The sequence below is a fragment of the Alligator sinensis genome, unplaced genomic scaffold (assembly GCF_000455745.1).
Source record: "Alligator sinensis unplaced genomic scaffold, ASM45574v1 scaffold125_1, whole genome shotgun sequence".
Lineage (NCBI taxonomy): Eukaryota > Metazoa > Chordata > Crocodylia > Alligatoridae > Alligator > Alligator sinensis.
The window spans coordinates 1018662-1032200 of NW_005841893.1; the positions used below are offsets into that span (position 1 = coordinate 1018662).

Below are 13539 nucleotides of genomic sequence, written 5' to 3' on the forward strand. Positions count from 1 at the left end.
CAGCTAGAAAGTCATGAGACCCTTTCAAGATCAGGTCAGTGATAATTAAATCAGTAAGATTTATATGTGCCTTTGAAATGGTTACAAGTAAATTATACCACTATATATCACAGAGTGAAACAATTAAGAATAATTGTCTGAGTATCTCAATTGGAAAATTCAGTAGAAATTCAGTTTGTAATATTTTTATAACCTGTTTAAATGTAACCTTATTTAAATACAGATTTGAGATGTGTTGCATTCTTCTTTGTAAAAGGATGGCCATAATTTTATTTGACACAAATTGCAGTGATGTTACTGTGTTTAAATATCTTTCTAAGCTCTTGCACAAATTATTCAGACAATCCTCGTGCATCTTGGCTTTAGTATTCTACTAATGTAGAGCTGATGGATTAGTCCTTTTAGTGGCAGGCGAAAGCAGTGAAGCCAGAAGATTTCAAATCCTTGAGCAGAATTGCATTACTCCATCATGAAAAAGGATGAACAGTAACTGGCATAATTATTTCAGGACTTACTGATTTTTCTCCATATCTTGCTCATTCCCAGCCTCCTATAAGAAGTCATGCTTTCTTAGGACATTCAGTGCCCTCTTAAATAGAAGGAAGGCAAGTTTTTAATATCTAAAGCCAATAAGAATCAAATGATTGCTAAATACAGAACTAGAAATCTTGCTCTCTTACTGGGCGCCATGCAGTTGAAGTCATTAATTAGAGTAAATGAAGCTTTCAAAGGAAGACCTTCTGCAAATCTGATCAAATGTACGTGACAAATATTTTGTCATAAACTTAACAAGGGAAAATATGAAATGAGCAGGAAGAGTAATTGGTATTTGAAACATCCTTGTATCATTCCTTGCCATTTCTATGCCACCATTCTTTGCATGTATTTCTCTTTCTAGAATATTTTCCAGAAGGGGCAGATCCCAGGTCCAGGAGGTGTCATGGCTTGATCCCATTTTGGCTGTGCAGCACACCTGCAGTGATCTCTGAGCTCACTGCCATATCAGTGCAGCTCCTGGTGGAGCTGCAGGTTCAGTTCTCTCTACTCATGAGGGCTAGGGACAGAGCTTACACATAAACCGGTTTAAGTGATCAGAAATTGGTTTAATCCTGTAACAGAACAGAAGTTCAGTGCACATAAACCAGTTTCAAAATGGCTGAAACTGGTTTAAGATAAACCTGGTTGAATGTAGTCTCAGAGTTAACTGGTTTATATCAAACCAGTTAATAGAACTTCTGTCCCAGACCCCTTCCTGGTTCAAGTTAAATCAGAGTCCCCCAGCATCCCAGGATGCTTTGCAGCTCTGGGCTGGGCTGGGCTGGGCTGGGCTGCCTGTTCCAGCAGAGCAAGGTTGGTCCTGCCTCTCTGCTCTCTAGCTGGAGCAGTGGGGACTGGCTGAAAAGGGAGTAGGAGTGGGAAACTTGGCTGGAGACACCACATGGTCTGCCTGGCTGGGGTGGAGCAGCTCCTACCAGACTTTTCCCATGAGACCCTAGCCAGGGTCTGCCTTGCAGGGGTGGAGCAGCGCCTGCCAGCTTCCCTCATCCCCACCCTCACAGCTTGAGTGGTGGGAGCAGGGCCATGGCTAGATGCCAGCCTGGGCTGGCCACCTGAGGCAAAGGGGAGTGGGGAGGGGAGGGGGGTTTAATGCCCCTTCCCTCCCCTCTCCCACCAATGCAGGACCCCAGCCGGGGTCTATCTGCAGTCAGGCTTTCCCCCATTTCACTGCTTGAGCAGCGGTGTGGGGTGTGGCCAGATGCTGGCCTGGGCTTGCCCCCTGAGGTTTAGGAGAGGGGGGGATTTAATCCCCTCTCCCTCCCCTCTCCCACTGGCACGGGTACCCAGCCAGGCACCCCAGCTAAGGTCTTGTGCTGGTTGGAGAGGGGATGAAACCCCCCTTCCCTCCTCACCCTTTACCTTAGGGCAGGTTGGGACCAGTGTCTGGCCACACCCCTGCCCCTGCCACTCGAGCAACAAGCGTGAAGGGAAAGCTTGACAGCAGGAAGACCCTGGCTGGGGTCCCATGCCAGTGGGAGAAGAGATTAAACCCTGCTTCCCTGCTTGCCCTTCATCTCAAGGGGCCAGCCAGGGCCAGTGTCTGGCCACACCCTTGGTTTCTGCTGCTCAAGTCAGGGTATGGGGGAAGCTTATAGGGGCTTTTTCCCCTTTCCCCCTCCAGGCACACCCTGGCTGGGGACCCTGTACACCAGGTTGGAGGTTTAAACCCCTCCACTATCATACTCAGCAACCTGCTGGGGCCTGGCCATGTTCCTCCCCATCCCACCCACACGGCCCCCCAGCTTCTTTCCCTCAGCTTCTAAAGCCTAGTTAGGAGAAACCTCTCATTTTGAAGGTACCAACTATTTTGTAAGTATAGCTGCCAACAAATTCTTATTTTTTTAAATACCACACTGTAAATAAATATTTTTCCCTTTACCCCAAAAGTCCTCCTTTTGTTGTATTATTCCTTACAGTTGCATTACTCTATATTCTTTTAAAAAAATCCTTTTACTAGCTATATTGCCGTCTTTATTCAGAAGAGAAGAAAACAAAAAAGCTATCATTTCAATGGAGGAGCTGCTGTAGTACTGAATGTGGTTTTCAGTTGGTTTTAGTCACATGATCACAGATAACAGTTGCCAACAAATACATCTCTTGATTTCTTCTGGATCTGAGGAGAAAGCCAGAACAGTGAAATATATTTATTTCGGAATAAGATTGAAGGTAGGTAAATAGAGGAAGCTAGCTCTGCAGTGTTGTCCTTTCCTCTCTGTGTCCCATGTCCTCAGCAAACTGTTTCAAAATTAGGATACCATTTTTATTAAACCCTTTGTAGCTTTCCCCTTTGAATTCACTCTCATCTGTTTTAAAATGTGCACATTTTAATCTGTTATGAATTGAAGAACGTGAAAGTGATAATTAAAACAGTAAGGTTTTTATTTCTTGCATTATGGTAGATTGCTTTAAATATAAAAGAAATGAATAACAGTGCCTTTGAGATAATTACAAGTAAATATAGCATTATATATATCAGAGTGAAACAATGCAACTTCAGTCATAAGAGTAAATATTTTGAAGTAAAGGATATCATTTTATATTGGTTGGTCCACAGTATTGCCTTCATGAATTACTAAACATTATGATCATAGTTACAGGGGTTTAGGTTGTAGCCGTGTTGGTCTAATAAAAGATATCAAATTCACCCAAGGAACCTTGTCTGATCATAGTTACTGCATTTAAAATCCATTGGGTCCTTCCTATTCTTAAATGTGATATTTCTATTTGTGTTGCTTTAAATATTCTTATTATCTGAAGTGAAGTTTTACATTTCCAAGATAATAGGAATTGTTGAATAAAATGTATGTTAACTATGCTCAGAGAGAGGTAGTTAGACATGTTAGTTTGATGTCAGGTAAAGGCAAGGTAGATTCCCTTATAGACTAACTAAATAAGCTGCTATATGAGGAGTACAAGATTTTGTGAATTCTAATTCAGATGCTGTAAAAGGACAGCATAGAGCAGTCTATAAAGTGGAGTGAGTGCTCTGAATACAAAAGGTTGGAAAAGAGGAGGGAGGGAGAGTTGGAAGGGTGACAGTGCTGAGAGGCATACAACCAAAGAAACAGTAGGAACAAAAAAATCAAACTAATCCAGGTAAGGGATAAGAATCCATCCTTTCTGTTTATAAGGTGTGTATCTATCCTGTTAACTGTGCTAACATAGGTGGCTATTAATATAGGAGATTGAATCCATGTTTTCAATTAACTTCTCTCCTGGTGTTATAAAATGTCTGAAACCAATGGAGTCTCAGAACTTCAAGGATCAGTTTGATGGCTGTATATACTTTTGATATTTATACAACACATACAGTTAGTAAAACCTTGGAAGACTGAAATGATGGTGGGTCCTCCAATTTGTGCAAAACATCTTGCCATTTACTACCAGTCAGCCTTTTGTGTTGAAGGCTATTTTTTAATTTTTGCAGTCTTAGAAGCTAAAAATAGAATGTTAGATCATCCATTCCATTTTCCAACTTTCCGTTTGTTAGAAAAATGGTTTTCCATGAAGTTCTTTTGATTGCTAACAGCTGCCATTGTAATTGTATGTTGTTTGTTTTTTTCAAATATAGCTGATCCTACTGCTCTGGGCTTCATCATTTCTCCGTGGTCTCTGCTGTTGCTTCCATCTGGCAGTGTGTCATTTACAGATGAAAACGTTTCCCACCATGACCTGCGAGCATTCACAGCACCAGAAGTTCTACAGAACCAGTCATTGTCATCTCTCTTGGATGTTGAAAAGGTATATCGTTTTCCCTTAAACTTATAATTGGGTCAGCAGAAACTTGTTTTATTTATGTAGCAACATACAGCTAAGTTTGCAAAAATGGCTTTAAATGATCTTTCTTCTGTGGAATTTTGTCTTTTACTGAGCTGAATATTTTTTCCGTACCGGATCTTTTCCCAGTGGGCTGGAGAGTGAATTATATGCATGTGTGCGCGTGCACGCACTTTTTTGCATGTGTTTCTTTGTTGACTTGAGGAGATCTAATAGGGATTCCCACTAGTTTTGAAAAAGTCCTCTTCCTTTATACAGCTACATGTTAGCTGGTATTTTAGCCTGAGGGTATAGCCCTATGAAGAAGGAAACTGTTGGGATTAGGAGCATTTTAAAAGCTGCATCTTGAGTTTTGGTGCAGAGTTTTGTTTCATCCCAAAATTAAATGCTCATTTAATTAATGATGAGCTAGAGCAAAAAAATCACAATTTGTTTTAAGCCCATTTGTCCTGGGTTCCAAGTCAGCTGTCTGCTCCATGCAGATGTGATGCTTCTGCCCTCACAGATGCAGGCCCACATAGAAGAAGTTACAGGACTCCCAAGTGCTCAAAAATTATGAATCAAGTCTCCTTCCATTCTCTCTCCCCTCTCCTCCTCCGCACAAAGTTTAGAATAATGAGAATAACAAGGTTTGTTTGCTTGGATCACGTTTTTCAAACTTTTCACTACAACCATAAATGCAAAAACCCCTATTTTTGTAATAAAATGCTAGATTCTCATGAAGTCACATGACAGGAGTTGGAGCCTAAAACACCAAAAATCACTGACTTGCAAGAAATGGCAACACTGGATTTGAAGATTTGAAGATTTGCACTGTAAGCTGTTTGAGGCAGGGACTGTGTATTAAACTGTATATTTTGTGCAGTACCTATAAGGATGCAGCCCTAATCTGGATTTGTTTTTCTGTTTGCTGGTTCAGTACAAAAATAATATAGTGTTTTGTTATAATTAAGGTTGAAAAAAACATTGTCTGGGGTAATATTTTAACCTTTTGCAAAGGGATGTTGACAAAGCAAGCTCTTGAATCTGGGGGAATATATAATAAACAAAACAAAGTATATTGCTAAAGGGAAGTAAGTAGGTGTCAGCTCTGTCTTTAAATGAAGGGTGACTTTTTCTATGACTCTTAAATATTCTTTGAAGTACAGTAATATTACCTAATACTAATTTGTGTTTGGGATTTTATTAAAATATCTATAGATGCAATATCTTTCCTTCCTCTAGCTCCTAACCTGAATTTTTTCCCCTCTTCCCTATGTATTAAACTAAGGTTGCATTTTATATCGTGTTTAATTTTCTTTACTTATTTACTTGAATGTCTGCACAGTGTAACTTAAAAATATGATTTAATCTGGTTTTCAGTCATTTAAACCTCTCTTTTTGCGGTACATTTCATTGGCATTTACCAAATTAGTTTGAATGGGAATCTTTTTTGTTTTTAGCTCTTGTTCTGGAATTGGATCATGTCTGAAAAGTACTGAAACCAAAATAGACCCCCTGTTTGTAATGGGTTTTAAAACACAATAACAGGGTTGCTTTAGTCTCTGGGTTATGACTTCATTTCTGCTATCCCAAAGAAATGATGTGTTCAACAATAAATATCAGCCAACTAGCTAGTCAGATGATGAATGCCCTATTGATTCCAAGTTGCTCACTAAATTTGAACAAAAAAGGTTTATTAAAAATGAAAAATGACAAATCATTCAAGAAATAATATATGATGAATTTGTGATATGAATTTAGTTTTGCTTCTGTTTTGTGGAAACTGTTCAAAATAGTTTGATAAAAAACATAACTGTAAAAATTGTCAATAATTTCCATAATTTTGCAGGTTTAGAGTATCCTCAATTTCTAGTGAAGGTTATATTTTATATCTTTCTCAAATAGTGCAGCATGCTATAGAATATATACCATTGATTTTACATATGATAACATTATTAACCTAATTCTAATCTGCTGTTGTCAGAACATCTTTTAAATAGGTGTTTTGAATCTAGTGTTTATGTGTTTGATGTTATCTCATGCATGGATATAATGCTATCCAAACCTCAACCAGTGAATCATATAAGTACCATGGTGTGGGATTTTTTTTCCTCCAAAACATCTGGAACTACATACGCCTGTCAAACCATAATGAACAGTTAGAAAAAAGTATAAATATTTGTGTACAAAATTGTTAAGTACCATCATGAAACCAATCTAGCTATCTGGTTTCAAAGTCAAACTGTATTAAATAGGAGTAAGTAAAATTTGTTTTTACATTGCCTTTTTATACTATGAAGAAGTTGACTCACCATATATGTCACCTGTATTTTTTTAATATTCTTTACAGGGATTGTAGGTAATAGGTTGTGAAATATTACAGTATTTCAGCAAAATTTCATGTCTACACTTCCTGTAAGTTTCCTAGCTTCAAGACTATGGGCTAGGCAGAGATGAGGACATCCTCCATCCCTCCTGTTGTGAAGCTGGGCCAGCAGGTGGAAACAAATGCAAAAGCTATTAAAAAGAGATCATAAAAGATGGAGCCATGAGGAGGGCACTGTTCTGGGGGAGAGAGGAAGACAAAGGCTTAAAATGAAATTTTCCTGGGTAGCATGGAGGGGGGGGGAGTCAGTGCTTTCCTCCACATGTAGGCAAGTTGCACACAAGCTTCCTGAACAGGGTCTCCTCTGGTGGCATGGTCTCCCTACGGGCTGCTGTTCTGGCACCCCACTCTGAATCAATGCCGCTCCTGGGACCTTCCCTCCCCCACACCCAAGTTCTGCTACTGGAGGGACAGCCCTAATTTGGGGCCCCTGCTCCCAGTGCCACAATTCAGGCCTGCCTTCCTCCTGAAAGAATCTACCCTCTGAGTACAGGACACTTCCTTTTATGCGGGAGTTAGGTTGAGTTGGATCATGATATATCGGAAGTATGTAGACTTGTCCATTAAGAGTATGAGAGAGCTTTGTGTCTTTCTAGCCAGGATACAGGTATCTGCTAGAGTCTTATAAGGCTGCTCTTGCTGGAATGGGAGAATCATGCAGCACCCTAAGTATAATACGTAGGATCAGTTTTGTGCTTTGATATGTGCCTTGTGGGCTAATTGGAGCAGAGACTTAGAAGTCTTACTGATGGAACAGAGTTTGGACTGAAGTGCTGTCCACATTTGCCTGCAGCTTAGGGTGGCCATCATAGAGGACAGTCTGGTTGTCCTCTGTCCTCTATTGATATGAAACCCAATACCTTTATGTCCTCTGTTTTTCAAGAGAAAAATTTATTTAGCAGCCTGAAGCACCCCCATAAATTATGCTAAATTTATTATTTAAATTTATGTCCTCTATTTTTCTCTTTTTTCAAAAGAAAAATAGAGGACATAAAGGCATCCGGTTTCATATCAATAGAGGACAGAGTAGCAGAAAACTGGAATGTCCTCTATGATGGCCTCCCTAGCAGCTAAGGGATTGCAATTGAAAAATATAGTAGGTAAAGGCTGAAAAACAAGGATTTCTTAAAGCTCCCTTCTCACCTAGTTTTCAAATATGGGATGGACAAGTAATTGAGCTAAATTCATGCTCCTCTACAACAGTACAACCAAGACACGGCTAAACATCACTGTTCTCACAGCAGCTATAGTATTTCAATCATGCGGTATGCAGTGGCATTCCATTGCTCAAAATACATAAAGGAGGACTACTTGATATGTGAAAGAGGATTGGCTCTTATGTTATTGTTTTCTGTGTAGTAGTCCAAATTGTCTCAACAGCACCTAGGCAGTACAGCACCACTAAATTAAATGATCATTCAATAAGAACTTGAAATCAGAAGATGTTACATGGATTTAACAGAAGGTGAAACTGGGCCCACTGTCTCCTCCTTAAGAATGATTTCCAAGGCCTCTACATTGCCCACTTCAATTTTGTTGCATTTTTTTCTTTTTTTTTTTAGAATACATATTTTTTTTTCTTGAATTTCTTCTACATTCCATAATCTCTCTCCATAGCTCAGATATAAGATGTTCCCTTGACTGTACTATCAGCCAGTTGAACTAAACTGTCTATGATGATTTTGTCAGCAGTATTAGTTGAATCACAAACTCATATCAGTGGAGTCCTTTGTGTAGCGCTATGCATGACTCATGCACTGGGTGTTGAAGCCATACCCTCCCTGTGATTAATTAGAGGAAGTTTAGTCCTAAAGTGTTCTTGTACAGATAACTTTTTATATGAATAAACGTAATTACATTTTAAAAAATTAAGAAGTAAGAAATCCAAAGAAATATATTCTCTCTGAGTCTCCTCAGTACCTGTCATTACTGTGTATTACTATCACTACAACCGTTAGTGCTAAACTGAAGAGAATGAATAAAAAGAATGTATTTAATTTATTTTGTCATGGAAGAATGAAAATATTTGTATGGCTTATTTTAATTAAAAGCTTTCACTTATTACACAGTGTTCAGATATCCAATATTTTCATTTTTTTAAAACAAATACACTCACTGGAAATTCTGAGAGAAAAACATAGATTCCATCTACATGTAATGCATATGGAGTGATTAACCAGTTAATCACGCCTTGAGTGGTCACCTGGCCACACGTTCATTCAATAAACAGAGTAAATTAATTAATTCAGCTAATAGAGTGATAAAAAGGGGAATAAACTACAAAGTTATTCCTCAAAAAATGTGGAATAACTTTGTAGCTGCTTCCTATCATGCCATAAATTGAATGTGTGGCCAGGGGACCCTGTAGTGGGAGCCCCATCAGCTGACAGAGCTCTGAGCCATGGGGGCACCCATACACCCGCCACAGCTGGAAGACCCTAGCTTAGGCAGTTTCCTAGCAGTGGGTATGCTCCATGCTTCCCCATGGTTGGGAGACCACAGATGATGCAGTCTCCCAGCCATGGGGGTGCTTCAGGTGTGTTCTGTCTGCTGTGGGGGCCCTTGGGGCCCTTGGGGCATGCCAATGGCTGGGAGCCTGGGTCAGCTGAGGGGCTTCTAGCTGCGGGAGCACATGGTAAACCCTCACAGCTGGAAGCCCCATTACCTGAGAGGTCTCCCAGCCTCAGGAGCTTGCTTCTTGGTGGTGCAGGGGGAGCCCAGGACCCCCCTGCACCAGCAATAAGGCATGATGGGATCTGATTTGCAATCCTACATTTGCATCTCTTGCTACTACCTAGCTGACAATAGGCTGCTAATTATTTTTGTCAGACCTCTGTGGCAGGATGAATATGTTGGTGGTTTGGGATTTTTAGCAAATTGGTTAGTGCTGTCAGAAACATAACTGCAACACCAACGCAGTGCAATTAATAAAGTATTGCATTTTGATGTGGTGTGGCTGGACACCACCCATGAGACTAGTTGTAGGACAGGCTCTTTGAAATGGTTTGTTGTAGTTCTGTGGAAGCTTTTCTTTTCCTTTAGCATTTATGTGCAAAACTGTTACTTAACAGTGAAATGAAGGGGGCTACCAATTTCACTCTTATTTATTATCCAAGTCAAGCTACTTAACATAATATTTTCACTGGTCCAAGCGCTTGGTATATGATGTTGTATGTATTTATTTATTTATTTCATTTGTCTGCCATTCTCAGCAAAAAAGGGCCTAGGGTAACTTACAGTTTTAAAAAAAGGCAAATTGTAAAAACAGATAAAACATTAAAAATATTAATTAATAAAACAACCCCAAACAATACCCCAAAATGCAATCCCACGTGTTAGTAATCGGTGCCTTGTAGTGCTTCTGGAAGATGTCTAAGCTCTGGCTCTGGAAAGCCTGAGGACCGAGGGAGTTGAAAGAACAACTACTGAGGAGAACTTCCCATGTGTTTTCACCAAACAGACATGGTGCGCAAATGGAACGTGCAGGGTGGGTGCTCTCAGCTGAGCTTGAGGATTGTGATGGAACATAGGGGTGGAGGCAGTCTCCCAGGTACATCGGGCCCACAATACCAGTCCTTTGGTCAATACCAATAGGTCTATACCAATTCTTTGGATGCTTCTGGAAAGTTATTGGGAGCCAGTTCAGACTCTGGAGTACTGGAGTAATATGTTCCTGGTGATCCACCCTATCAGAAGTCAAGCCACTACATTCTGCACCAGCTGCAGCTTCTGCTTAGCCCCAAGAGAAGCCCTACATAGAGTGCATTAGTAAGATCAACAGGGTGCAGTTTCTCCTGGCAGTCTCCAGGCAAAAATTGTTAACAAATGCCATGAGTGCAGTTTCTGTACTATGCCCAAGATCAAAGCCAGATTGACAAGGGTACAATAATCCAATAGCATCCAGATGTGCCTGGAGCTGCAGGCATCCATCTGTACAATGACCTGCTTCAAGAATGGGAGGCTGGAAACGGAAATCTCTCTGGTTAGAGACAACCTGGATTTATCAGTCCAGTCATGATTTATAATGCTGATTTTATAAGTCAAGAAATCTTCAATAAGAATATCTAAAATATTGAATAATTCTATACCTATGATTATGCTACAAAATTGTGTATTGAAAACTGGAAAAATAATTTAACTAATGTATCTTTTTCATGGGATTCTCCCAGAATATCTTCTGTTGGTTTTTTTTGTATCTCTTCTCTCTAGTATAGCCCCCCCTTTTCCCCTTTTCGATATGTCCGCAGTCAATAAAACAACAGCCCGATACATTCACCCACAGGCATCCCCTGCAACAGAATTACCAAGGTGCACAATAGACAAAGAAACATCTTCCCATTTAAGGTGTCACTAATGGTGACTACCTTTTAGTTGCAGCAACATTTTTGGCCAGCTGGAGCGCAATAGCAAGCTAGGACATGTTTGCTCACAACTTAGCAACCATAAACAAATTTATGGCAGCACAAGGTCAATATCTGTTTGCACCCTAGGTGAAATGTTGAAATGACAGCTTTGTGAATATGTCTGAAAGTCCATTGATTTATCTTTCATAACATAGTTCCCTCAGTTCCTTAACCTCTGGTTGCCACTTTCAGATTTCAGGAGGACACAACACTCAAATTAAAAATCCTTAAGGTGTTGCAATGCTCTTGATGCATTTCAGAATTTAGCAAGTGACTGTGCCATAAGGTCTTTTAGTCATCTTATCTATGCATACTTGGGTTTTATCTCAAATGAGGCTAAAAACCAAATGGGAAAGGAAGAGCACTGAAAAGACCTTGCAACTGTTTCCTCAGAGGATTTGCTGCTCGAATTGTAATGACAAGGGAGAGAAAGAACTACCTGAAAGTTCTTTGAGGCAACTAAGTATGGAACTGAGCCTGACTTTCAAAAAACCGTGCGCGCAAAGATTACCCCATTTCTGAATACTAAAGTCATTGTGCCCCCTTTAAAGATATACTATTCATATTTCCAGTCTTGTTTCCCTCATTGAGCTGACAGATGGGTTGTGTTTTACTACAGATTCATGTTTATTCTCTTGGAATGACTCTTTACTGGGGAGCTGACCATGAAGTCCCTCAAAGCCAAGTAAGTATTTTTTTAAATGTTTTCCTGCAAATGTTTTAAGTTTTTTTAACTGGATTGTTTGATCATCTCTAAAAGCAATAACCATAGCAGGGCAAAGTATACCCATGGGGCACTGAAAAGCAGGAGGGTTTTTTTCCAGCATATGAATTTTTGTAATTTATATAACTACAAGGTATTTGTGAGAGGGAGAAGTTTCAGTAGAATTTAGGGGGTCCTTACCTAAGAGAGTAGTTCCAGTAATATTTGTAGAGCTATATTTGTAAATGTGGGCTACGGTCAGAGTACTAGGACACTAACCTATGAGGCACAGATAATCTGTACCTTTGGGGTCTTTAAGAGGAAACTGGACAGTCCCCAACCTTGGGGGTCTTTAAGAGGAGACTAGACAAGCACCTGGCTGGGGTCATCTGACCCCAGCGCTCTTTCCTGCCCAGGCCAGGGTGTCAGACTTGATGATCTATTGAGGTCCCCTCCAACCCTAACAACTATGAAACTGTGTAACATTTTTGCAGTCAATGGAAGTTGGAGGTTCCTAGTCCTTTCTGAACTGGGACTAAATAGGTAGGATCAGAGGTAAAATAAGTCATTCCTTCCTGATTATAGGAAGTAAAGCTGAAGCAAAGAATTCAAAGATCAGTGTACCTAAAGGTAATCTTACTAGAGTGTAAGGGTTATAACAAGGGCCTAGAGTATTGTATTCCATATTATGCAGCTGGAGAATTTGTCATGAAATTCATCCTTAACTTTACTATTGTGTTCCAGAATCTAAACACTTGTTAAAAAAACAAAAACACAAAACAAAACAAAAAATCCAAGCAAACCCTTACCTAGAAGTACGAAACATTGTTAAAAAAGAATGATGTTTCCAAGTATGAACTTTTAACTGGGTACATCTACAAATCCAGTTTACTGCAAAGTTGACTAATTAGTTCTGCAGTAAAGCATCACAGTTTACACACACATCTATATTAGGGCTCAGTAAATTAACTCTGCTGTAGGATAGTAATGTCTGGGACAAGTACTGTACTACAACGGAGTAATTATGTGCACTCAAACACACATGTAAACTGTGACCAGGGCTGCCTGCTGCCTAGCCCTGCAATGTAGCACCCTTGTGCCCCAGCTAGCCCCTCTGCCATCCAACACTGCTACTTGCAGTCTGGGGCTGACCCCTGTGCCCGCCTCCACACCCATCCCCCTCCCGGCCCTCTGCCAGTCCAGGGCCACTCCACCCCAGCTGGAATTGCTGTGGTCCCGGGCATATCTGTAAATCTGAAGATAGTTTTAAGAGGTCATTCATTACAATGAATTATTAACTCTGAAGTCTGACAAGGACATTTTATGTCAACTATTGATCATTTCAGTTGAATTATTCAGTGAATGTTACTCATTACATAATTCTAAATTACCTTCTATACTTAATTGGGTGCTAAAAGCTATCACTTGGCTACCAAAAACTCCAGCTTCTGGCATTTCAGCATCTGTGAAGAAATTATTCATCGATCACATAAAAACTTGGTATACTGAAAATCAAAAAGTGGAACAGCATACAATAAATTGCATTTGGTATCAGTATATCACAGAAGACCTATTGTCCTTGATATCAGCCTATGTAAAACAAAGGGCTAATTGTACTGACTTTGCTGAATGAAACATGGAATGAATTATGCCCCATCATTTAATGCATTAAATGGCACATGAATAGCACTGCTGTCATTTTTTTTAAATATACATTGAAGTTTCAGCAG

The 13539-nt window shown here is 40.0% G+C and overlaps 1 protein-coding gene and 1 long non-coding RNA gene across 16 annotated transcripts in view; one reads left to right on the top strand and one right to left on the bottom strand.

The window, feature by feature from the left end:
* Window positions 1-13539, top strand: part of PTPN13 (protein tyrosine phosphatase, non-receptor type 13) — a 218115-nt gene that overhangs the window by 75721 nt on the left and 128855 nt on the right. For all 15 annotated transcript variants that reach the window (XR_003092691.1, XR_003092693.1, XR_003092692.1 and 12 more), the window contains 2 exons: window positions 4130-4299; window positions 11726-11791. Coding sequence is in view for 12 of the 15 variants with exons in the window: in XM_025197238.1 (XP_025053023.1) it covers window positions 4130-4299; window positions 11726-11791 (236 nt within the window). In the remaining 3 variants the exon portion in view is untranslated. The remainder of the gene's footprint in view (window positions 1-4129; window positions 4300-11725; window positions 11792-13539) is intronic.
* Window positions 2529-13539, bottom strand: part of LOC112549312 — a 20150-nt gene continuing 9139 nt past the window's right edge. The window contains exon 3 of the long non-coding RNA XR_003092695.1: window positions 2529-2671. This is a non-coding gene — a long non-coding RNA (uncharacterized LOC112549312). The remainder of the gene's footprint in view (window positions 2672-13539) is intronic.